The 25,658-nt window shown below is 48.2% G+C and overlaps 1 protein-coding gene across 1 annotated transcript; it reads right to left on the bottom strand.

The window, feature by feature from the left end:
* Positions 1 to 634: 634 nt before the first annotated feature.
* On the bottom strand, positions 635 to 25,017 carry trim71 (tripartite motif containing 71, E3 ubiquitin protein ligase). Its single transcript, XM_076139510.1, has 7 exons — positions 23,198 to 25,017; positions 12,565 to 12,732; positions 9,424 to 9,558; positions 7,759 to 8,001; positions 7,162 to 7,659; positions 6,581 to 6,721; positions 635 to 6,448 (listed from the first exon to the last, which is right to left on the bottom strand). The coding sequence occupies exons 1-7, from the start codon at positions 23,936 to 23,938 to the stop codon at positions 5,876 to 5,878; spliced, it is 2,499 nt and encodes an 832-aa protein (XP_075995625.1). The 5' UTR covers positions 23,939 to 25,017; the 3' UTR covers positions 635 to 5,875.
* Between the last annotated feature and the right edge of the window lie 641 nt (positions 25,018 to 25,658).

Raw genomic sequence — 25,658 nt, 5'->3', positions numbered from 1 at the left:
GTGTCTGTCAGGTGACTGAGGAGACGAGCAGCTCACATTCTCTCTGTCATCCTTTAACTTCATGCTGAAAATTCACTTTCATGCTTTTTATCAATGAGATGGAAACATTGACTGGGAAAGTCCTCAACTGCAGACACATGGAAAACATCTGCTCATCCACACATTCTCAACGCTCACGTGACTGAAGAGTTTCTGCTGTTACCTCCTTAACCCTCAGATCAACTCCTTCAGAAGAACAATCAGGGATAAAATGGCTTAAGATCCATTTTAAATCCGTGGTATGAACGTGAATTGTGACCAAATATTTCATACATTTGCAACGATTTACCAAAGATTGACTCATTTTGATTTGTATGACTTCTAAACAGTTACTTTACACTGTCCTGTGTTTGTGCTTGTGTATCATCTCCGTGTTGAAGCTGTAAGCAACTGTCTGAACCAGTTTTGAGCCTTTGAGCAACATTGGGTGTGTTTGTTTCCGTCGTGGGCGAGTGTCACTCATGACTGTCAACAAGCTGGACGCCGTGTTGACAGACTGAGAGGAAACCTGGCTCGCCTCCTCTGTGCTGGGAAACAACGGCGTTACTTTGTGTTTACTCAGGAGCAAAGAAGGAGTTCGGAAAAAATTCGGAAGTCAAACAAATACAACTTTATTTAAGTGTAAACAAAAAAAACTGCATAGGAAATGTTTAAAGTCCACAGAAGACAGGACGAGCAGCAGGCGGCCAATATATTATAGTCTCCTTCGCCTTATTTAGACTGAAGACCTGACATCTGCACTTCCACTCAGCACCGTGTGTGAGTGTGTGTGTGTATGTATGTGAAGAGGGAGGGAGGGAGGGGAAGGTGTGCTGGCAAACACACACTTTTGTTAGACTGAAGAAGAAGACACACACACGTTGGGCTGAAGGAGGAAGCGCCAGCAGCAGCCATCTAAACTCAGCAGGCCGCCCCGGCTCGCCCCGCCTCTTTGACTGCGAGGAGGATACATTCAGTGGATTTCTGCTCAGACAACACAGATGCAGCGCACAAACACAACGCCCACTCCACAAACACACCTACATATACACACACAAGGACACACACACGACCTGCTGCTGGAGCGACACAATAGACACGTTTGGGAGAAGATGAGCTGGTTTCTTCTCCCAACGCCTCTCGTGTTATTGGATGTTAGAGTTGGAATGTGAACCAAAGCACGAGGAGCGACAGAGAAGCATCACTCTGTGGTTTCTGTTGTCTTGGAAAGCAACAAGCAGCTGGTTGGTGTGCGTGTGCGTGCATGCGTGTGTGTGTGTGTGTGTGTGGGAGCATCAACATGATCCCATTCAACCCTTTTCTTCACAAAATACATTCTAAAAGGGCCGACGAGCATCAAGTGGTGTGACGTATTTGTACTTTTTGTTAAAAAAAAAAAAGTAAAAAAAAACAAAAAAAATAATCAGGGGAAACTAATCAAAGGTATGTTTTTTTTCAGATTGGGCATTAATGCGTTTCAAAATATGTAAATGGGCACACAAAATAATCTGACTAAGTAATGAGGTCATAACAGGGGAAAGTAAATCACTACATCATCACTAAGGGACACGATTCATCGAGCCACCTGCAGGCGGGGCTGCTGAGAACTACCTGAGTTTAATTTTTTTTCCTTTCTAAATTTTCCAACTTGTTTCTTTAGAGTATACAATCATTAAAAGAGGTCTATGACCTTGCACACATCACCCCGTGCAGCTTCGCTTTTTCCTCTCTTAGAGCCGCGAGAGGCCAGAAATAAAATGGTGGACAAAACCACAGGGGCCCAATAAAACCCCAGGCGTCAGGAGCGCAGTCAGCACGATCGCACGCTCGCCGGCCTTCACCGCACGTCCCCGACTCTTACGAGATCAGAGGGAGAGAGAGAGAGAGAAAGAGCCGGGCCGATCGCTGACTTTGTGCTGGAGAAATCTTGCTTCTTCTCCCGACACACGAGTTCACAAAACTAGGCCGAAAACAAAATGGCTGCCTTACGGATGTGATCCTTGTTGGAAAGGAAACTCTTTAAAGTAACAGAGTAGGAAGCACTCCTGGTTGAACACGCAGAGGTACATGAATCAAGTCTAAAAAGAACATTTGTCCATGTTAGAGGAGGTTCAGCACTACAGGCAGAGGGGCACGGCACGGCGGCACTCTGCATTTCCTCTCTACTCCGCCTGTGTCCTCTCTCAGGAATCACAGCATGGCTGCCTGAGCAGGTTGTGCTCTGCAGAGCCTCGAGAGGACAGGAAATACAATCGCAGAGGTCAAAAGGTTAATTCCCTCCGATGTAATCCTAACACACACACATACACATCTTTGGGTATATATTTTGGTAAAACCATCCAAATATTCAGGTACCCACCCCGTCTGAGTTTTCAACACCTATCTGAGAGACGTCAGCATAATACAAGGACTTTTTAAAGCATGCAACAAATGAAAAAACAATAAAGGTTTAAAATACATTTTCCTCTTTAAGAGTGAAGACCTAAGGATCTTAAAGATAGAATTCTGCAACCTTAATTAAAAAAAACGACGCAGACATGACTGAACAGAGTAATACTGAAAAGCTAAATCAATCCTGGGTGTTGGGTTCAGAGCAGCAGCAGCAGCAGCAGTAGGTTCTATTCTGTTCTGCTCACTCTAACTGGCTTGCCGTCAACGTGCTCCACTTAAAATCAGGAACCAAATCTGCTGTCACGCGTTTTGGGTGCCGTCATGTGAGATGTTTGCTTTGCGTGGTCTGAAGGGTTCAGAGGTTAGACATGAAAGATCCACACCGGCTGGATGAAGTATCGGTACATTGTGCTGAAATCAGAGGTAACTGGTGTGCGTTCAAAGGCGGCTTAATGAAGTCAACTCTTTAAAAGAGGCCGATCCCTCTTCTCCCGCCCCCTTGAGCACAGTAACAAAGTACAAGTGGAATCTATATGTTCATCATCATGAGGTAAAGAGAAATGGGGCACAGCCCACTTAAGTGCATCCAATCAGAGAGAAGATTCATCTTTGATATCATGGTCCAGTGACATTTGTCGTCTACAACAGCGTGGTCCAAATGCCAACTCTGTTTGGCACGGAACTCTCAGATCGTTTTGGCACAATGTGTGTTCATCTGACATATTTGGTTTCTTGATGACAAAAGGCAAAAGTTTACCAGACAACTTACAGTAGATTCAACAAACCAAATCTGTTCCAAGGATGCAAGATGGAGGGACGACCATAATACAACTCCAGACAGAACAACCATGATCTTTGGTCCTGGGGCTAGTGTGTCTGTGTGTGACTGTGTACTGTACTGCAACACAAGAAGAAGATTCAAAGAACGAGGTATATGTCACGTATAAATATCTGATTAGGTATGTTTAAATAAAAGTAACAACTGAGGTATTCAGAATGAGGTATACAAGAGAGACAAGTTGAGGTATCTGAACGTTTACATGCACAGTAGCTGTGTGTGTGACACACTGGAGGTATTCAGGAGTCGAGGTATCATGAAATATGAGAACAAAATGACCGTTGAGGTAAAAAGATATCTTAGATATGAGGATGTCAATCCTGATCATGTGCAGACCGGCCCTCTCCTCAGAGGTTGGAGCCAGTGGGTGAATCTTTCAATAGGTCCCAAGAGTGTCTGCTAAGCTAAGGAGGTGGCTAACAGAACCTTAATTGTCTAGTGCTTACAACGGGATGCAGACTGAACAAAGGGAGAGGGGATTCACAACCCCACAAAGCGTTCAACATAAAGGTGTAGAGAGTTAGTAACTAGTATCTTTGAGTAAAATGGGATGCAAAGGCCAAGTTTGATTCTACTTTGAGCCTGTGGGCCAGCTAATATTGATCAGCACGGGGCATTGAACTGAATACGAGGGGCACAGTTTGATGGGCTGCGACCAAAGGGCCGAGGGGGGGAAGGGGGTTTCTTTGGTGTGGGTTTCTTCTGTTCTTTACAGACATCGCTGCAGACAAAGGGATATTCTTCCAAAACCAACCTTTCTTATCTCGGCGGGTCGTTGCAGGATGTGAAAGCACTCATGCGTATCCACGGTGACTGCAGCTAACGTTATACTTCTGTTGACCTTGCTCTGAACTCAACTCTGGGTTTTTGACAAACTTTCTACTTCCCAGAAACAATGATTTTACACAACATCTTTAAAGGGGATTTTTTTGTAGTTTCTTTAAATGCCAAATCTACACTTTGGCCATTGTGCAGAAATTCTAACTTTGGTTGACTCCACTAGTTGGTCTATAGACCTCCATCTTTAGAGGATTGGTCTACTAGCATTCAATCTGGAGATCTCTCATCAACTCCAGGCATCAATAAATAGGGCAGGGCTTTGTGATCGCGCCCCCTCAATGGATCGGACACAATCGTAGGCCCCAAGAGCGTAAGGGAGTGGCTTTCAACCACCATCTCAATCCAAAGGACCGTTCAGATAGGCCTTTGTGTGATGTCAATCATATCCTTTGAATGTCCGTATTAGATGTCTACTTCTGAGGCCTTTGTTACACAGCCTGCCTCGTCGAATAAAGGTGTCATTGTTACATATGATTAAATCTCTAAGTTAAGATCACTAATAGATCAACACCCGGAAGAAAAAAAAAGTCATTCATAACTCCTTTGGTGGGTCCCTCCCCTTCCGGAGGAGACAAAGCTCTCCTTGCATATTGATCTTTGCATTTTAATTGAGAATGCAAGAGACTGGATAGCAACGACCCAGGTTCACTTCAGAAAAATCACTATTATTAGTTTCATTAGTTCCTCCCGTCTTAGGAGGACAGGGGGGAGGGGTCGGGGCGGAAGGGTCATCAATCAATCACATCTGGATATATAATGATTTCATTTGGGGGATCATTTTGGGGAGCATCTGGGTATCATTTCCCGAAATTTATATTTTTCGAACATTGACGAATTCATCAAGTCAGCATCCACTAAGATCATTGAGACAGTAAAGCTAGAGAGAGAGAGAGAGAGAGAGGGAGAGAGAGCCTGACAACTACTGATCATTTCAATCTACCAGTCACCTAGCATGACCTGAGCTAACTTTGATTCTATCCCGTTTGGCGTCGCCTCCAGCTCTCTGTTTCAGGCTGTGGAGACGCTACGAAGAGACGTTGAGGGCCGATGCATGAGCAATGAGGAAAAAACTAACTAGCCAAACAAAAAAAAAAATAACAACATGAAAGGTCACCACTGTACCCTCGTTTCCTCTCCGAGCGAAGCCTTCTAAATCAGAACCAATCATGCAGCCTCTACAGCGGTCTGAGTATTGTCTCAGCAACAACATTCAGGAGGTTCACTTTAACTCATATTCAAACTGCACAGCAAGAATTCCATTAATCCTGTGCAAACATCAACCGAAGAGTCTATTCTTTTTTCGTCTCTCTTAAATAACAAAGTATAGAGGTAGACTTTTTTTTTCTTCTTTGTAAAACTTCACGGACTAAACCTCTGCTCAGCGACTATGAGTACATTCATAAAAGAGCTAAATGAGGTAGGTGTGGAGCAGAGGGTACAAGATTTCAAGAAAAAGTGAGAAATTCCCTGAGATGGATACTTGAGGAGAGCTCAGAGGAAGCACTGAGAGCGGCACGGAGCATGAGGGGGGAAAATGGCTCTTTGTCTACTGATTATCAATTTGTAGAGGTCCCCTTTGTTATACATACCACAGATATCTGATTCAGAGAAGAATAAATCATCTATAGTTTGATTCTCCCTTCATGTCCGTCTGCTCTCAGTCCTCCTTGAGCTCTCCTCCCTTTGTGTCTGTTGATTTATTCTCCCTCCTCCGTTTTCCGTCCTCAGCTAAAATGCTAAAAGGACCCACGGAGGTAGAGAACGTAAAAATAAAGACAACATTTTTTTTTAGAACTTGAGGATGCGATTGTTCCCGAAGTCGACGACCACGATGACTCCATCAGGCGTCACGGCCACGCCGGAGGGCCGGTCCATCTGTCCAAAGCCGCTCCCCTGTGTGCCAAATTTGCATAAGAAGTTTCCATTGGGCTCAAACACTTGAACTCGGTGGTTGCGGGAGTCGGCCACGATGATGCGGTTCTCCTGGTCCACGGCGACGCCCTGGGGCCTCAGGAACTGTCCGTTCCCGGTGCCCTCGGAGCCCAGGAAGCGGGCGGACTGGCAGTCCGGTCGGATGACCAGGAGCCTGTGGTTGTTGAAGTCGGTTACCACCAGGTGGTCTTCATGGTTGAAAGCAACTCCTCTGGGAGAGTCAAAGTGTTTCCACAGGGCCCCTTCAAAGCCGTACTTGTTGATAAAGGAGCCGTCGGGGGCAAAGAGCTGCACGCGGTGGTTCCTGGTGTCCGAAACCAGAATCTTACCCTCAGAGTTGACAGCCACATCCCAGGGATAGTTGAACTGCCCGTTCTTGGTACCCTTTTCCCCAAACTTCAGCAGGAACTGACCCTCAAAAGTAAACACCTGCCAGACAAAACAAATGGTTTGGGGTTCAAAGAAGCACATGGCGTTGGGATTGTATGAGGAGGGAATCTGTGAGCAGTGGTTCCAATCTCTTCAAACGCTTATTCTCATAATAATAAGTGGAGTACATACCTGCACACGGTGATTGTCCTTATCAGCCACAATGATTCGTCTCTGACTATCACACGCAACCCCAGCTGGACGATCAAACTGACCGGGCCGAGAACCCAGAGAGCCAAACTTATGGTGGAAGGCACCACAAGGCTTGAATATCTGGAGATGGACGGAACAAAACCAAAAGATGAGAATGAGAACAGAACTTTCTACCAGACAGTGATGGAGGCAGAAGAGCTGGTCAGATTGAAGATCAAAGCTATGCAGATTTTTGACAACGACAAAGACACGAGACACAAGATCGTGACATCTCCACTGTGATCGTGTTGCCACCTTGGAACCCTTCCTTGGGACTAATGGCTTTCCTGCCACTGTTTCACATTAACCTGCCTGTTCAATGCAACCAGAGTGGCTCACCCTGTGCCTGCCTTACACACTAAAGACACACAGTATTTAACAGGGAGGGTTGTAGTCACTGATGACCCTGAACAAAGACCTTTGGTTGGTCTGGTTACTTATTCGAGCTGGTTTAGTTATTGTAAATTGGCTGGCTGTCTTTCCTTTGTGTGTCGAACCAAAGCATGAACACGGTGTCCTACCTGTATGCGGTTGTTGCTTCGATCAGCCACCACCACGTATCCCTCCTTGTCCACGCTGATGCCCCAGGGACGACACAGCTGACCGTCTCCCTCCCCTTCGGACCCAAAGGACGCCACTTGGGAGCCCAGGGACCCGTAGCTCCGCCGGGACTTCACGGTCACCTTGAAGGGACTCCCCTGGATGTGTTGGTTACACACCAGCACAGACACCAGGTGCTCTCCCTCACTCTTGGGCAGGTAGTTGATGGTGTACGTGCCATTCTGGTGGTCCGTTACCTCTGCCGCAGACAGGTTACCATCGGTGCCGGACATGACTATGGCAGACACGGTATCACCACCGGACAGGCGCGGCTCTCCGTCGTGGTCGTATCCAATCACAGTGAAGGAGGCAGGCTTGCCGCGAAGCGCACTTTTTAAACCTTCACCATGGGCTTTGGTGACGGGTGCAAAGGCTCCACTGCTGATGAGACCCATGGACTGGAGGGCGACGTACAACGCCTGGAGGAGCCAAGACAGAATGAGTTCACTTACTCTGTGGCTTAAAGTCAATTTGTTATCTAAAATAGAGTAAAGAAGGCTTCAGATCAGTTCCCCTACCTGGTCAGGAGGAGTGAACATGAAGCGGTCGTCCTCTTGTGCCTGCAGCAGGCCTCTGAGGGCCTTCAGCTCGTGGATCTGGGTGAGCATTCGCTCACGGGCCAGCAGCACGTCCAGGTGGCGACCTTCATCCAGCACCTGGCTGACGGCAGCGATGGTGCTGTCCAACTTGGTCAGACTCTGGTGCAGCTTCTCCACCTGCAGGTACAGAGACTTGGCCTTCACCTGACGGATCTTCTCCACCTAGAACAGAAGGAGAATTAATACTGTTAAACAAGAGCAGGAACTTTTAAGTGGGACTGGAGAAACAGAACCGCCATCCTTCTTTGTGTTTGCAACAGATTCATCTTTGGGCTTCCCTACCATGAATCACATTTCTAGGGCAGGCATAAAGAACAGCTGAGGAACTTTGTGTTACTCCACTTTCCATAACACATAACTTCTTGTCACATGTATCGCCTGGAACTATAGTCCATCTCACCTCTGCAGGGTTAGGGTTACAGTACAGTTACAGAGAAGAAAGCATCAAACACAGAGGAAGAACCTGAGAAGCTCAGGGTTGGGCCCTTTACTTACCGTCGCCTAACAAAAAGAATAGAACACAATAGATTGACTGGCTCTATGGTAAGAAGGACTTTTGGTGCTAGAAGGGGAGTCCTGAAAAGAAACAAAAGAGTCCAAAAGAGAGGGCTCTTTTGTTAATCTGTGGTATAAGTGGAACTGCAATTTGCATCTGTGAGACTAGAGTTACACTTTATAGTCACGGAGGACAAAGGAGCCGAGTCAGGCTTTCTGACGGACCTACGACTAGATTCAGTTACCCAGCTGAAAACCATAAAGAGTGGAGAGAGTCAGACTGACTAAAAGAGACACACAGAACGACTTCAGCGTTCTTTAATGTGGCATCTTTATAAAAGGCAGACGGCACGGCTCGCATGTTTGTGTACGCCAGCACACACACACACACCCCCGAGCCCGTCAGGTCTGCTGTGTGAGCCCATGAGGCTCATGTTTCTCCTCTGCTGTCACACAACTGTGAAGGGACAATATCACACCATCAAGAGTAATAAAAGTGGAAATTGCCAGCGGAGGCGGCAGAGGCGGCGATCCCTGAGGCCAACGGCACAGAAACCATAAGAGGATTCATTTCTGGAGCTTCAGGAACTTTGTCAGAACACAACAGGGACTATTTTGATTTTAGGAGTTATCTGAGTGAATCTTTAAGACAGAAGAACTAAAAGGTTCTGATACATTTATCAAAAGTCAGAATTCCATTAATCAATAATGAAAGGTAATGAAATACAAACACTAAGCTTTAATGCTTTAATTGTAGTATAAAGAGTTCAAAGTCAGCATGGCTTACACAGATGTCCACAGATTTCCTTTCACTGGTAAGAGACAGACTGGTCGGGTGAGGGATAAAGTACTCAGTCATGACTTTATCACAGAGGGTGGAGATAAAGAGCATCATGCACGGTGGATTAAAGGAGGTGTGAACACCAGTTTGACCCCACACACACACACACACACTAACAGGATCTGACTGCTGACATAGCACATGGTGGAGGTGTGAGGCTGATCCTGACAGTAATGACCTCAGTAACTGGAACGTCTCTGACTCACACCAGCTCCTGTAAAACCTGATGACCAGCCGGAGTGACTCACCTTCCACAGCAGCTCACACTCCCTCTCCTCCAGGGCTTTCTTGTGTCTGAGGACCAGGGCCTTCACTTCGGTCTGCACCACCTTCGCCTTGATCTCAACCTGCTCCGCCATGGCCTGGACCTTCTCCATGCTCAGCTGGGGGACAGGAGAAAAGGAAGTGCTCTTAATAATGAAGCGTCACAGCAGTCAGCAGGAAAGGGAGGCGATGTGTAAGGATAGAACTACAGAAACCCCACTCCTCTGGTCTGTTTGAACGATTAGAAGGTTAACAGATGAGCGAAGGAAACAGGACGCAGATCAGGAAAACATTCAAAGCAAAAGGAGTCCTTCCTGACAACTGAACGCACTAAATCCTGCTCGGTCATTGTGATCTATTCTCTTCATACGTTCGGTGGCTGCTTTGGAGGGGAAAGGGAAGCTTGGGTCAGGAATAGCTCGTTACTTCACACTGCTGAGACACGATGATGTCACTTCCTTGAGGGACGAATCCCCAAATCACTCCGTAACTAAACATTGTAGGGACTCGATTTCCAACTGAGTCAGAACCCAGTATGAACAGAACCGGTGTTGAACTGAGCAACACACCGGTTTAGCCTTCTTATCCACAACTTGTGTGTGAGACGCAGCTTTCTCTTTGTCTCCATCCCCCCCCTGTGTTTTATCAGCCTTTTCCTCTGGCCCTTTCTGGGGGTGGTCACAGTGAGCCGGACCTCACAGGGACCGAGGGGAGGTGGGATAAGGCTGCCTTTGTGATATCAGCCGCAGGGATCAAAGGTCACCTAAACCACTGCAGGTCATGATCTGTGACCCCCCCCCCACCCCCCCCCTCCCCTCCTCCCCTCCAGTCTTAAGATGCATAGCGCCCACCCCCACTGCACCCTTGGAAGAACAAAGGCTGGCAGCAGGGTCCTTTCTCTTTAGGCTGGTCATTTGAGATGGGCAGCTAAAGGGTCAACTAAATCAGGCCGCCAGGAAAGGAAAAGCAGAAGGAGAGGTTTCTGGAGAAGGGGGCGGGGCCTGTACCAATACACACGTAGAGCACGTAGAGCACGTAGGCCACAGTCCCTCCCTTCTGTCCTCTTTCGTGGCTTTCATTTCCCATTAACTAATCACTGTTCCTCTTTCTATCATTCCTTTTCTTTCTCCTCTAATCATTCCTGCGTCGCTCCGGCCCAATCCCACTCCGACCCCGACCGCTCGACCGCCGCCTTCAGTGTCGTCATCTGCCTCTGCCTCGCGGGTTCGCACGCGTCTCCGTCCTCTCTCGTTCCGTTTCCGTCCCACATTCTCATGAGCGCTCCACTTGCAGCACAAAGCCAGTCACGAGCCGACCACTGGCACCGCAGAGCCGGCCTGATCTGGCCAACCAGCAGGTCACAAGTTCAGGGTCAGAGGTCAGGGGAGATAATGGGAGTGGAGTGGGCGGAAATTTCCTACCTCAGGGGATAGGAGTGTGTGTGTGTGTGTGTGTGTTTACATATTATCTGGCGTCAGTATTTACTCTCATTTTGACCCAGCACAGAAACACAAACCAAACAGAGCCACAACACATTAGCAGATGGCAGGCGGCGTTCCTTTCTGACTCACGGACGCCGCTTCTTTTCATTATTAAATAAAAACACGGGGTCGGCCCTTTCTGTGTAACTGGACCTGGATTTAGGCCGGCGTGTTTGTCAGAGCGGGTCTCTGTTTGGGCTACGAGACAACACGTGGACCTGCAGAGTGTGTGTGTGTGTGTCAGTCACACAGGGGTCAGGTGAGAGAGAGAGAGCGATAGGTGAGACACAAACGCAGGAGGAGAGTCACATGACCTCAGTGTTTCAGGTTTCTGGTGATTCTTCTCTCCAAGGACGCAGCGCTGCTCTGCTCTGCTCCCAGCACATTCAGACAGTGTGAGCATGTGACCTCATCCCTGCAGCTCTGCTTCAGGCACCCACACTCAGAGAAGCTGATTGTCTGTCAGTCACACACACTCAGACAGCTCGGAACTCTATGGCTTGTTGTGCTTCCATTAACCATAAAAACAGACTTACAAATTACACATTAAACCTAAACTCTTGGCTGAATTTAACTTTTACACAACTATTTAAGGGGTTTAATCGATCTTACAAAAGGCCTGATCGTTGTCACCATGGAGCCTGAAGCCAAAAGTGAAAGAAATGCAACTAAAATGTGACCAAACTTGTTGAAAACCAGAAAGAGACCAGCAGACATTTCATAGAACAGGACTTAACATTGTTTCACTAATGTCACACTCACAGAAAGCCCTGATTGATATAATTGAGGTTGTAATTCTAGGTGTTGCTTCTCGGGCCTCGCATTGATGTGTTGGTGAAAGCTGCCCTTCCTCCTCTCATCCTTTCACTCCCTCCTCTTCTTTACATGTGCATGTTTCACTATATAAGCTGGAGCCTATGGGGGGTCCAGGAAGCCGCCGCCTATAATTACGTAAATGAAGCGGGAGCGTGTGTTTTTGTGTGGGAGTGAGAGTAAGCAAGCGCTGTGGGGGGAGCGTGTGTGTGTGTGTGTGTGTGTGTGTGTGTGTGTGTGTGTGTGTGTGTGTGTGTGTGTGTGTGTGTGTGTGTGTGTGTGTGTGTGTGTGTGTGTGTGTGTGTGTGTGTGTGTGTGTGTGTGTGTGTGTGTGTGTGTGTGTGTGGTGTTCTACTTCTATGTGTCCTTTCTCTGAAATCCTTTAAATACCTCATCTCCCCTCCCCCCGTCCTCTTCTTCACTCCTCCTCCCCTTTGACCCTCAGCCCTGCCCCCTCCACACCTCACCCCATGCAGCCCCTCCCCCTTTGAGGGCCAGCTGGACACCTCTAACCCCGGGCTTCTCTGTGGCCCAGGCCTGGTCACTCTCAAACATTTCCAAATTGATCATCAATAATAGCCGCTTACACTGCAGCGAGGGAAGACGGGGAGAGAGAGAGAGAGAGAGACAGCTGCTCCTGTCAGCTCCTCACCCGCTCCTCCTGAGAGATGGATGAGTTTAGGTTGAGATGTTCTGACCCTTATAAGAATTCTCCTTTAATTAGACCTTTAATCAGGATCCACCAGAGCTGGGGAGGAGAGGTTCTTGCTTTGTTCAACCAACATTTCGTCTCCATTCTGCTTTCTTTAGGTGAACTGGTTCCCGTCTCACCTGCACTGCCTGTCGTCCTTGCTGTGCGTCTGCCAGCAGCTGGATGGTGATGGACCTGCAGTCCTGCACGGCGTCCTGCAGGTAGATGAAGCTGTGGCCCATGTGCCGGCCCACGCTGCACTCCCTGCAGATGGGCATGGAGCAGGTCTCACAGAAGAACAGGAACACCTGAGAACAGACAGAGAGACAGAGGACCTTCACGTTAGTCAAGCTTAATGAACAACAAGGGAAACAAGGATGTTCATCAGGCGATCAACCACAATTAGGATCAGTCCTACAGCCACAGCACAACACAGAGCTGTCATCATGATGTCATTATAACTCTTAATGTCTTACAGTGAGCATGATGGGTTCAGAAGCGGCCCTCAGCGCTCCATGAAGGCTCATATGTTAGCTCGTATTGAGTCACGATAAGCTGACAATTAAATGGAACGGATGAAAATCAATACCTGAATAACAATGCCGAGTGTCTCTCACCCTCTGTCACTCTCTCTCTCTCTCTCTCTCTCCCTCCCCTGCTGACACACATACGCTGCCCCGCTAATGAATGACAAACAAGTCATGCATGTGACCAAGGAGGCACATGTCAGCCACAGCAGCAGCAGGAGAGGATCAGGCTCAGAGGCACAAAGGAAGGCCAGAGGAGGCACAGAGGAAGGCCAGAGGAGGCACAGAGGAGGCACAGAGGAGGCACAGAGCGACTGTAAGGGACCAAACAGAGATCAATACCTATTCGGGGAAAACTTTCACCATCTGACAGATACGGCCATAAAGGGACGCTATTCCCATTTTACATTACAGAACATAAATCTAAAGTGATGAGAGGGAGGAATGTTCTTCTGTTAGGATTCCCCCGGGTCTGAGGGTTTCTATAGGAGGAAATATTAGGTTTGACTCCATTATGTTGGAGCTTCACTTAAAATCTATCTTTGCTCTTTTCCTCCATGATGCCACAGAGCAGCAGTTATTGTGGTTGAACCTAAAGTTGCTCCCTGTCCCAGAGGGAGAGGAAGGGAAATGTCATTTAACCTTTGCTGCCTCAACCTAAGCCTTTTCTTTAAACCCTTTGACTAAATGCTGATTGGTTGTAATGGAGGGCTAATTAAATATGCAGCGGCCATCATATCCCAGAGAGACGCCGGATCAATGGCCTCCAATAGCAGGAGACCTGAGTGGACAGGGAGGGGCCTGCAATCAATCCATCAATAATGGCGGTTCCCCTGGGGAGTGGCATAATCTAATGAGGCACAAACACACACACACACACCTCCCCCTTATCTGGCTTCCCTCTCCGCTCTGCATTCTCCCAAAGCTCCTGGATAGTTTCTGTTGTCCTTTCTCTCCATCTCGTCTTCTGCAGAGCCTCACCCTCTCCTCCTCCTCCTCTGCTCTGCCCTGTCACTCACTGCTCTTCCTCCTTCTGCCCCCTTACTCCTGCTATCGCACCCCCGACCACATCTCCGAAATTCCAAGGGGAGGGAGGGGGAGAGAGGGCACACAAAAGTGAGGAATGCAGCTGGGCTGGCGTGGAGGAGGAGGAAGGTGGAGATGGACGATGACGGACGGAGGGAGGGGGTGTGAGCGTGTCGTAGAGGAGGTTTGATGGTGCGACGGTGGCAGAAACTGTGATGAAGGCTAACGCAACCTCTTTACCCGATTGACATCAGCAACATAAACGGACCCGATGCGGACGATTACTGTATACCACACGAGCTTCAGTCAACCACACGTTTTAATGGCGCGGGGGGGAAGGAAGTGATCTGATGAAGAGACAAAGAGGGCGGAGCATTACAGCTGGAGACTCTGTGCTTTAGAATATTAATGCTACTAATCTGATTATCCTGCCAGGTTTTAACTCTGATTACCAGACGCTTCAGAACAAAGAGCCTCTCCTCTCGTACAGCATCTCTCCTCACAGCTTTACTCCTTCATCACCTCCACACCTAAAGGCCCAGAAAAGTCCAGTCTGTAATCAGCATGCAAATGTTTGTTTATTGATTTGATTTCTCTTAATGAGTCAAGAGGAGCCACAGATTTCATTCCACAAGCAACTGGGTGTTCCTTTCTATTGGACTTTTGCTCCACAGTAGTCAAGGCACGATGTAATCCAATATGTAAATAATCCAAAATGTTCCAAATTAACAAACCGATGACCTGAAGCCTGGTTACATCATGGACCCGGATCCTGTGACACACAGCAGCGCAGGGTTCCAGACCCTTCAGTCTATCTGCAGCTTACGTGTCATCCTCAGCTCCACGGTCCTTGAGGTGACACACTCGCTCATACACACATACTCGCTTCTAGATTACATAACACGCCGCCCCCCCCCCTTGGAGAGCTGCTCAATATTATTGATCGGCACAGGATCCCGGTCCTTCCCAGAGGTCTTTGTGGAGAGGATTTGGTTCATTTTCATCCTTTATGTTCCGTCGCTCGCGTCACACACAAACAATTTCTACACAAACGGGGAAAGGGGGGGGGGGGAGATAGAACTGTTTGATAACATGTACTACTGGAACACACACACACACACACGACACAGAAATGAGAAAAACAACGTGAAAGGGTGTGGTGTCGTGCTACAGGGTGGTAAATTCCACAAAGCCTGTGGGCGATTTACCAACACACACACCATCCTCTGTGGCTACATATGTTCACCTGGATGTTTGACACACACGCATGTTCAACTGAAATGAACTGAAAAATAACCACACACACACACACACACACACACACACACACACACACACACACACACACACACACACACACACACACACACACACACACACACACACACACACACACACACACACACACACACACACACACACACACACACACACACACACACACACACACACACACACACACACACACACACACACACGAGGAAGTGAGTTATTGTATTTCATTAGTGCACCGGATGTGACTCGCTCTCCCAGTCTGCCCATTACGCTATTACATTACTAATTTACACACACAACTACCTATATCGTGTGTGTGTGTGTGTGTGTGTGTGTGTGTGTGTGGTCATAAACTAAGGGCACACCTCTGCAGGGGTTTGGAGATTTGACGCCACCATTTTGATGAAACAGCACTGAAGCTTGATTGAAGTCACGAGAGAAGAAGAAGTTGGGACGTTGTGTTGTGTATAAAGATGCACCGCCGACTTTCCACAACAAATGAATAACACACACACATCTACAGAACCAACCTCCACCTAAATGAGCCGGACGGTGCCACCCCTCACTGGAGCCGGACTCTTATAATGAAATCCTGAGGGAATCTGTGTTAAACCCAGTGAATGATGGTTACGAGCCGCCCGGCCTTGTGCTCGCATAGCTGAGCCTTTAGACACAGTGAGCAGGCTGCAGGAGGACCGGCCCCCTTTCTCCCCTCCCCTCCCTCCCTCCGCTTATATACGTAGGTACTGGGAACTGGGGGAGAGGGCACGAGCCTGACTAGCCAGTAAGATCGCTCGCTGTAGCACTTGCTGCATGCGTGTGCGGCCGGGCGGGGGGAAGGGCTGAGGCCTATGTAACATCACACTGTAGTGCCAGAGGAACCAGGGCTGCTCTGGGAGCTGTGGACGCTCGCTCGCTCCGAGAATGATGACACTCTATACTGACAGCAGCCAGCGCCCGCTAATGTGACATTTCACACATAACTTCACTCTGTCTCTGTTCCAGACCAAACTAAAGCACAGCAGACTTTAAATAAAGCATTTCTCTTTGAAATCACAATCAGAGCTGTGATGGCGGGGTTTTGTGTCATTTCAATGCAAAGCTAAGATTTAAAGGGGGTTCTTTTGTACTTGTATGTATGATGACATGTTTGGTCTCACTATTCATACAGGATAATCATTCAGAAAGCTACTTTACATATGTGAAACTAATTTAGTCTCTAACTGGTTCAGTTGCCAGAAGTCCAGAAAATATCAAAATACTGAGTTTGTTCAGAACCAAACAATGGGAAAATGTGCCTGCATGTGTGAACGTAAAGAAGTCATGTTGAAGCTCACAAAGCACTTTAAAAAGGGAAAATACATTCAACGTTTTTGAGTCAGCAGTATGAAATGTTTACTTTCTAGCGTGTGTCATAACTCTGAGGTTCACTCCAGGACCAACGTCACTTTCGTGCGTAACTTTCCATAAATCAGTCTAACGCCCGTCAGTGCCTCAGTCCTAACACACACACACATACACACACACTCTGTCATTTACAGCCCGTCAACAGAAAAAAACAAGAAAGGTCCCGAAAGGCATGGACACACACACAAACACACATTCTTACAGGATGAGTCGGTGTGTTTGCTGGCTTCAGGCACAGACGGTAAAGAATGGCATTTAGTGAGCTTCAGCATTAAATAAACAATATTTACAGGCTGCTCGTCTCTCTGTGAACAGCTCAGTGCAGCCGGGGTTAAATGCCTTGCTCAAGGGCCAACTGGCAGTGGATAGAACCGGGTAGGGACTGTGCGCCAGCTGCTATTTTACACACATCCTCCATGTCTGCTTCGCTCCCCAGCTTGTCCCTTCCTTCTGTTCCCTCCATCACTCCCTTTCTCCTCTCCCATCGCTATTTTCCTTTCTCCTCCACCGCCGCCGCCCCGCCCCTCGCTCATGGCAACCCCTGTTGGCTCGTTGCCACGGACATAACACGCACACGGACATGCCTGATGATGTTTTGAAACTCTGCCAGATACAACAGGGGGGCGGTGGCCGAAAGCCGGCTATCTGATTGGACGAGCCCCGCAGCGTAGAAGGAAAACAAACCACAGTCAGCTGGCCTCCATAACCAGCGAGCATGTGACTGTGAGTGTCGTGTGCTTAATAGTAGGGCCGGAAAAAAGGGGAAGTGGACGGAGGGGGGGAAATCTGAGAAAGGCAGCGTTCTGGGAAAGAGGGGAGTCATAAAAATCAGAGAGGGGGGGGGGAGGTGAACAATAGTGAGAGGGCGAGAGGAGAAAATGGACGAAACACGAGAGGGAGAGAGCGAGGGCGTCGTAAAACAGAAGGCAAATGAGGGGTGAAATGGAGACGGTGTGTGAATGAGAAGTGGGGCAGCTGAGAGGGAACATGTCTGAATGTGTGTACGGCCTCAGAGGCAGAGCAGCTAAACATGGTTACTATGACGTTAGAGACAAACAGCCCACACCCTTAGTGACCCCTCGCTACATAACAACACCGCCGCTGCTCTTAACCCTCCGCCACAGTGTCCACTCACAGGAAGCTCTCATCCTTTCCTCCAGGTTTATGTTCACGTTAAGAAACCACACTTAAGCAAGGTATCTGTGTGTTTACTACCATTTCCTGGAGGCTTCATACTGTTAGCTATCGACTGATTGCTTAAATAGGCAGACAAACTGACTCAACCAGGCTTCTACTTCTCTTCCACCTGACGTCCACTACATACATTCTAATGGCTTCGCTCCCTGCTTCATGTCAAGCTCATGGACTTCATTAATAATAATAATAATAATAATAATAATAATAATAATAATAATAATAATAAGATCATCTGAGCGTCGTAGCAACAATAACACTGTGATCCATCCTCCCACCCTGGGACAGAGACTGGCTAATGTCCAAAGACAACTTGAGGTGGACAAGCGGTGTTATAGGGCGTGTCCCTCTTCATGAGGTTTCATACCCAGCATGTTAGAAGCCTGATCCAGTTGACCCAGGTCAGATAATGGCCAATTAAAAGCCCATTGGAGCAGAACCGCTAAGGAGGTTCAAGTTTCTGAATGAGCTTTAAGTCCCGTTGTCAGAGCAAATGTGATAAATGCCTTCCTTTCTATCCATTAAATTTATAGGGTTCAAAGTCCAGAAATGGACATCAAAGCGAGGACACACACACTTCCCCTTCCTCAACATGAAACACACTCACAACATACAGGAAACAGGGAATGCTCTCTAATTACTGCGCACATGTTGCACATTAAATCCCTGGAAGTCCAACTTCATATAATCCAACTCTGCAGGCTGCTTGGAAGCGCACACACACACACTCGCACACACACGTGCGCAGAACCCTCTTCAGAGGATAACTACCCACAGATGGGAGATGCTCTCAGAAAGGAAAAGGCTGCAGCCACACACTTGCAGATCCTTCCACATGTGATGAAATGTAATCACTCGGCCCTCAACGGCAACAGCTGCTAAATCACACAGAGGAGACTTTCTCCATCCATAACGTCCATTGTCTCTGACACAGAGCAGACAGAGAGCACTGATGAGAAAGGCAGGAGCCAGCAAAGGAAATACCCAGGGTGTATGTGTGTGTGTGTGTGTGTGTGAGTGAGAGAGTGAGAGAGTGAGAGAGAGAGAGAGAGAGAGAGAGAGAGAGAGAGAGAAGGGGAACAGAGAACCCAGGAGGTATAAACTCAAGTTACAGGAATTCCTCTGGACTCGTACCAGCGTCAGACTTGGGTTAGGTTTCCTTACAAACATTCTCTGCTCACAAGTTCCAGGGGAAAGAAAGTCAAATTGTTAACCACAAAGCCCAGACGTGTGTGTGTGTGTGCATGTGTGATAACTTAATCCCACACTCTGAACTGTTGTCCGCAACAGCCGACGACCATTACGAACATCGGAACACATTTGGGGAACGACAAAGGAGAAGCTTTGACCAGAGACAGGAAAGCTGCTGGGACGCCACCATCAGAAAACAAAGTCTTAGAGCGACAAACTGGACAAGAATCCTCCACCGTGACTTCATACATGACAATTCCTCCCTTAAACAAAAGACAACGCTGATCCCTGAGGGAAGAGCAGAGGACGGCGGGCCGTCAAACTGATTAGTTCAACTTCACCTCCTCATTATAGAGCCATGCATATTAGCCGCTCATCGCCCAGCAACCGCGTTCTGTCCACTCCGAGTCTGCCCCAGTAACCCCCACCCCAACTATAAAGGGACTGTGTGTGTGTGTGTGTGTGTGTGTGTGTGTGTGTGTGTGTGTGTGTGTGTGTGTGTGTGTGTGTGTGTGTGTGTGTGTGTGTGTGTGTGTGTGTGTGTGTGTGTTGCACGTGCAAAGCCAGGCGTGTTGTCATGGCGGCAAAACTTTAATCTGAGGCGCTGAGTGACATTTTGCAGGATTATCATATCATTAGAGCCCCCGGTGTCTGTGACAGCACTGCGTGTTGTTTGTATGTTGGGAGGAAGGAGGAGGGTCATCACGCCGAGCAGAGGCCACTCCTTCATGTAATCCAATTTTCCATTTCCACTTCGCAAACAGCATGAGATGCCGACTCCCTGCAGTCCACTGACAAATGACGTTTATGTTGTGTAGCCCACATAGTCATTCATGTGTGCGCACACACACCGTGTAAACGCTTATCAGCATGTAGCCTCCTCCCTTCACGGCCCTGACAGCCTTATCTTCCAACTGAAACCCTCAAGCTGACCAGTGGACACGGAGAATTAGGTTGCTTTGAAAGGTTATTTTGAAAATGTGTCGCACTGAAACATAGAGCTCTACAGAACAGTTAGCTGATGGAATGACTCATCATCTTCCAGCACAGAGTTGAGACGAGTCACAGAAAAGAGATGTGACTTTCATCTCCTCACTGCCAAACAGGAAAAACAATCATCCGCTCCATTGCATGTTGATGAAGCAGAGACTGAAGCGAGGGATCGATGTCCATCTTTCACCATCATCAAGTTCTACCCAGAAGTCCTGATTCTTATAATGATGTCAGTGAAGTTGTGATGCCTCAGAACAGTAAAGATGGAGATGAAGATTCCTCTTTGTTCAATGGAACTGGAGATCTTGTACTTGATTCCATTAGATTAGAAGGGATTCTACTCTACCACCTTCATTTATGTCAACACAACACAATCATAATGTAGTGTTGGCACAAATATGTAACATTATAGGATTTACAAAGGTATTTTTTATTGCAAGGTTGTTATAATGGATTGCAATGGGTTCATCCATCAAGCTGGGGACTGTGTGTGTACTCAAGAGGATGCATTGGTGTGTTTGAGAGTAAAGACAGAGCAGCTCTCTCCTGTGACCTTCCCCCGTCTACATGTCTTCTTGCTTGCTGCACCCCTTCCCCCATCGCCACACACCCACCCATTCACATTTATGGCTGCCAATACATCTGAGCTGCAACCGGGCCATTTGTAAGGAACAGAAGGGGCATTACCTTTAAATTCTTTAGCTTTTTAAATTCTGTTAGAAGCCAAAGCGTCTCCGTTTCCATTAAGCAATGAGCACTAGCCATCATCACCACGTCTCCCTGGCGAGGGGAGAAATTCCTCCGAAAGGCTTACATAACAGGAGCTGAGGGACGGACCCCAGCTCCTACAGAACTCTGCTCTCTAACCAACATAACACAAGCCTCTGACCCATTAGTCGGGCCTCCAGAATGTTACCAGTCTATTCTTCACTTTGGTCTATGGATTGCGTTAAACATGACAAACCAAAAGATCTCCATGTCTCAACTGGCTCACTACAACGCTGAGAAGGAGCGCCCATTTTTACACAACTGCTTTGTACGTGCAATAACTTCTGCTTCACAGGAAAGAGCCCACATGACCACACTGCTTATGGAGTAACAAGGTTCCTACAGACCACCAGAGAGAGAGACTAAAAGACTGGTTTGGGTTAGCGTTCGTCTGCTACAAGGTTTCTTCTTGCAGTTCGTGCAATTGTTGAAGACAATGTAAACTTTGTGGCTACAGCAGTAACAACAACAACAACTACAACAACACTCTGGGACTCAAAGTCACTTCACTTCAGCTACATGCAAATGTGCCTGTGATATAATAGCAGGTGTTTGGGACTAAACGGTTGATAAGCTGTCATCGCCTAACAGGGCAGATGGCGCCAAACTGGTCCCTTCAACATGGATGACTGGGTCGTTGCGGAAGCATTAACATACAGTGACTGTTGGGTGGGTTTGATGGACAATGAGTGTGCTTGCTCAGGGCTCCCAGGTGAAGAAAGACCAGCCTTCTCCTGTGTCGTTCCCTCCCCCCAGGGCCGGAGCACAGTGGGTGAGTGAGTGAGTGAGGCATTACTGGGAAAAGAAGCTCTTGCTGGAAAAGCGAACCCACCTATTTACTGGCAATGGATGGGGGGTGGGGAGAGGGGAGAGGGTGGAGGGGAGAGGGGAGAGGGGAGAGAGAGCTGAGCACCACTAAAAAACTCAATCTGAAACCTGAACAATGACTTTTATGGACGACATTTACTGGAACACTAATATCCTAGTTGGTGCAAACCCAACTTCTCTAACAACACAAGTACACACAATCGGACAGACATTAGAGAACATGGACTCTGCAAACATAAGCAGAAAAACAGATGAACAAAACATTCCGCCTCTCTCAGAGTGGAATGTTACATGAAACCAATTCCAGAGTTCCAAAAAACATGTCTTTCCCTGAGCTTTAATTAAAAACTTACTAATGTGCAACCAGCTCAGTCCCTGGCCTCTGCGACACGTACAGGCCAATGAAAAGACAGAGAAACGGAGGTGTGTATACCTGCGCTAGAAATTCAACAGACTGATGAACTCGGTGTCACTCAAGTATGGTAACCTGCTTAACTCGTGTTTACATGACAGCTGCTATCGGATCACAATCACTCCGATAACAATCTGATTATGGTGGCGTAAGTAATAGCACCGTGTTATTGTATTAATGACTCCGAGTTTAAACCCTGAACATTAAATCAAACTGTAGGAACAAGCCCCCTTTTGTGCACAAAGACCAGTTTGCCGAGCCCCTTTGGAAAGGTGGATTTAATTATATATTTTGACGTGTTTTAATGGCTGAGTGTTATATTCCACAGTGGCAAGTGGGATTTGTGTGAGTGGCTGAAGAGAAATGAGAGGTGATACCACAACGGCCTTTCAGACCCCCTACCAACGCTATTTGTTATTCTTCCTGACCATATGACTAAACTCAGAAAAAAATGGGTTTCCTGTTCTGCAGTCCTTTGTAGTTGACCCTGCTGAGATCACATGGTCAGAAAAAAAGAGAAAAGAAAAAGAACTTTGGGCCCCGAGTTCCAACTTGTCTCTCCCATTATCAGAGGAAAGCTAGATCTCCATAATATCTGCATGGATAGGACCTCTAGCATCACAGAAACATGTGTGCAGTTACTACCGGGGCCTCTCTCTCTCTCTCTGCCCTGGATGGTTGGTGTGGTACAGATTAACCAGAGTGTGCGTGCCTCTATGCATATATGCCTGTGTGTGTGCATGCTGCGTCTCTGTGTGTGTAAATCCAGTTCAACACACGTGCCTGGTCGTCTCCAGGGAACTAGGTGAAGAGCCACTCAGCTCCCTTTGAACGTAAGGCCATATGGCCTCAAGTAAGGTCCTGGACTACACACATAATACCATTATACTACAGAAGGGTGTGTGTGCATGTGCGTGTGTGTATGTGTTGCAGAAAACTCATAAAGACAACAATAATGCAGAATGACTCATGCGTGAACTAAAACAATAATGCAGACACAAATAGCTCATTTAAATCATGTGAGGGCCAACGTCAACATTTATTGGTCTCTTTCCCAAAAAGTGCTCTCACACACTCACACCCTTCTGGGCTTCAGCTTGTGTGTGTGTGTGTGTGGGCGCAGTGGCGTTTCTTGTGTGGGGCCAAACTCACCTCATTGTCATGGTGCTGGCAGAAGCTCATGCGATCCTGGAACAGGGACAGCAGGGCAAAGTTGTTCTGCAGGGACTGGGCCAAGGACACCGACACCCCTGGCTGGCTGTGGTTGCTGTTGGCGTTGATGCGGCCCAGGTGGAGGTTCTCTCCCAGGCGCTCGATGAAGTGGTCCTTGGTCAGCCGGACCCGCTGGTGCGCCCGCACACAGTTGTCACACAGATACTCCTGGCAGTCAAGGCAGTGGGAGGTGGCTGGGTTCTCCTCGTCGCAGGAGCTGCACTGGGGTTCTCCCAGGAGGTGCGGGCGCAGCAGGCCTCCATGGGGGTGATGGAAGCCAGAGGAGCCTACACCTCCACCCATGCCTCCCCGGAGGTGGTGACCATTCTTGTTCTGGATCTGCTCCTCAGAGCTCACCACCACGTCCAGCAGGTTGCTGAAGAGGAAGTTGGAGGAGGGCAGAGAGTCCACACCGGCCTCTGTGATGGACACCTTCTGATCACAGGTGGGGCACCGCAGCTTCAGCGGGTCCCCGGGACTACGCTGGCCCTCTAGGCACTGCCTGCAAAAGGCATGGAGGCAGGGGAGGACGTGGAGCCTCCTGGTGGTTTGGCTGGAGGAAGAAGAGGTATGGGAGGAGGAGGAAGAGGTAGAAGAGCTGGAGGAAATGGGAGCAGAGGAGCCGCACAGCTCCTTGCAGAGTGGGCATGTCTGCAGGTCCGAGTCTGGAAAGGAAGCCATCTGCAGTGTTACCGACACACAGGCTCAGCTTACAACACGGGCCCTAATGAGGTTGAGGTATTCATTTGACGACACATCGGTCTGTGGTGTTTGGTAAAAAATAAAAAAAAATGGAGTCTGAGGTAGATTGACGAGGTATTTAAGTCAGTTCAACAGTGGAGACGGCGCTCATCAACTTAGAGATACTCTTCAGATTCAAAGCACAGAGGTAGACAGTTCTGCTGCACAGCTGCTTCTAAATTATTTCTTTAAAAAAACAAACATTCATTTCACTGCAGCTGTGTGAGGCTGTGAGCTCATCCGCCTCATTCTTCAAACAAACGCCAACTGGCCTCTGATAGCGCCGAGCTCGAAGCCCGCCTGGAGGCTGGAGCGTCCGAAGCGGAGGCTCATAAAATAAACCCGGGGCTGGAGTGACACAGGCTCGGCGTCGAAGTACTGAGGGCTCCGTCTCTCCTCCCCCACCGACTCAGCAACATGACTAGGGGGCTCCGCACTTCAGAAACGGGGTGACCGAAACGAAACACTGGAAAGACCAACGACTCTTTTTTTCTTTATCTTCTCCCGTTCTCAAATGTTAAGCGTCCACCGACTCGTGTGTCCTCTCTAGTCCACCATCGGGGCCCGTTCAGGCGGCGTCAGACGCAGCCAATGGTCGACTCGGTAGTCGCAGCGCGAGCCTCGGACAGAGAGACCGTAAATTATTCATCCAAGCACCGAGCTCACCGTGTGCCTCGGGTCATTAGGGCACCGAAACCGTCAGATAAAGTCAAAAACAACCGCCGCGGTGTGTGTGCAGCCTGTACGTGCGGGTTCACCGGGGCTCCGGGCGTGGAGAGGCCGTCTTCCTCTGCTCGCTGTCGGGCTGCTCTCTCGAGTTCTCTGCGTGGAGGAATGCACGGAGGACCGACCGTGTCCGTCCTCCGACCGGGAGGGGGGAAGCCGCGTCCAAAACGGCCCTGCGAGTGGCGCTGAGTGCGGCCTCTCTATCGCGGGTGTCGTCGCTCTGAGGTGAAACAAACATAAACACACGGTGTGTGTGTGCGCTCTGCGGGCGCGTGGAGCTCTGGCTGCAGCGCTACGAGCCGCTCGATCCAAGTGAGAAAAAAATGGACCCACTTCCGCCGTGGGGGAGAGAGAGAGAGAGAGAGAGAGAGGGAGGGGAGTGGAGGGGGGTGTGAGACCCTGATGGCGGAGGGAGGGGGCAGCGTAGGGGTGTGTGTGGAGGTGTGTGTGTGTGTGTGTGGATGAGTTGTGTAAGTGACAACGTGTGGACACTTGACGTATCCGTTAACGAATATGGCAATTTGATCACGTTTCAGTATTGAAATGTTGAGTCACGCTGGTCCATAACTGAAAAAATAAATGCAAAATATAAAATAAAAACCTCAAAACCTCATCCAAATGTCCGCCAGTATATGAATCCCTATAAATGTCTTCTTTAATGATTTTATCCTTTCTTTAAATGCTATTATTCACGACTGACCTTCTGCCTTAAACATTATTTTGCCTATTTATGAGCTCTTAAGTGAATCTGAAACACAACAATAAGAACACAGTTAATCATGAATGCCGGCTGCCTTTTAATTGGCTCATTTACTTACACACACATTTCATTTGCATGTCTTTATCATGCATTCCATGTTATATCAATCTAACTCTAAATCACCTCTGTAGTTTGGTTGATATTACCAGAAATACACAGTTCTGGGTTTGGGAT

This window comes from Genypterus blacodes, unplaced genomic scaffold (assembly GCF_046128005.1).
Source record: "Genypterus blacodes isolate CSIRO-AG114 ecotype Tasmania unplaced genomic scaffold, CSIRO-AGI_Gbla_v1 ptg000438l_1, whole genome shotgun sequence".
Lineage (NCBI taxonomy): Eukaryota > Metazoa > Chordata > Actinopteri > Ophidiiformes > Ophidiidae > Genypterus > Genypterus blacodes.
Note: the sequence above shows the minus strand (reverse complement) of the source record. Positions and strands in the feature narration are given on the sequence as shown.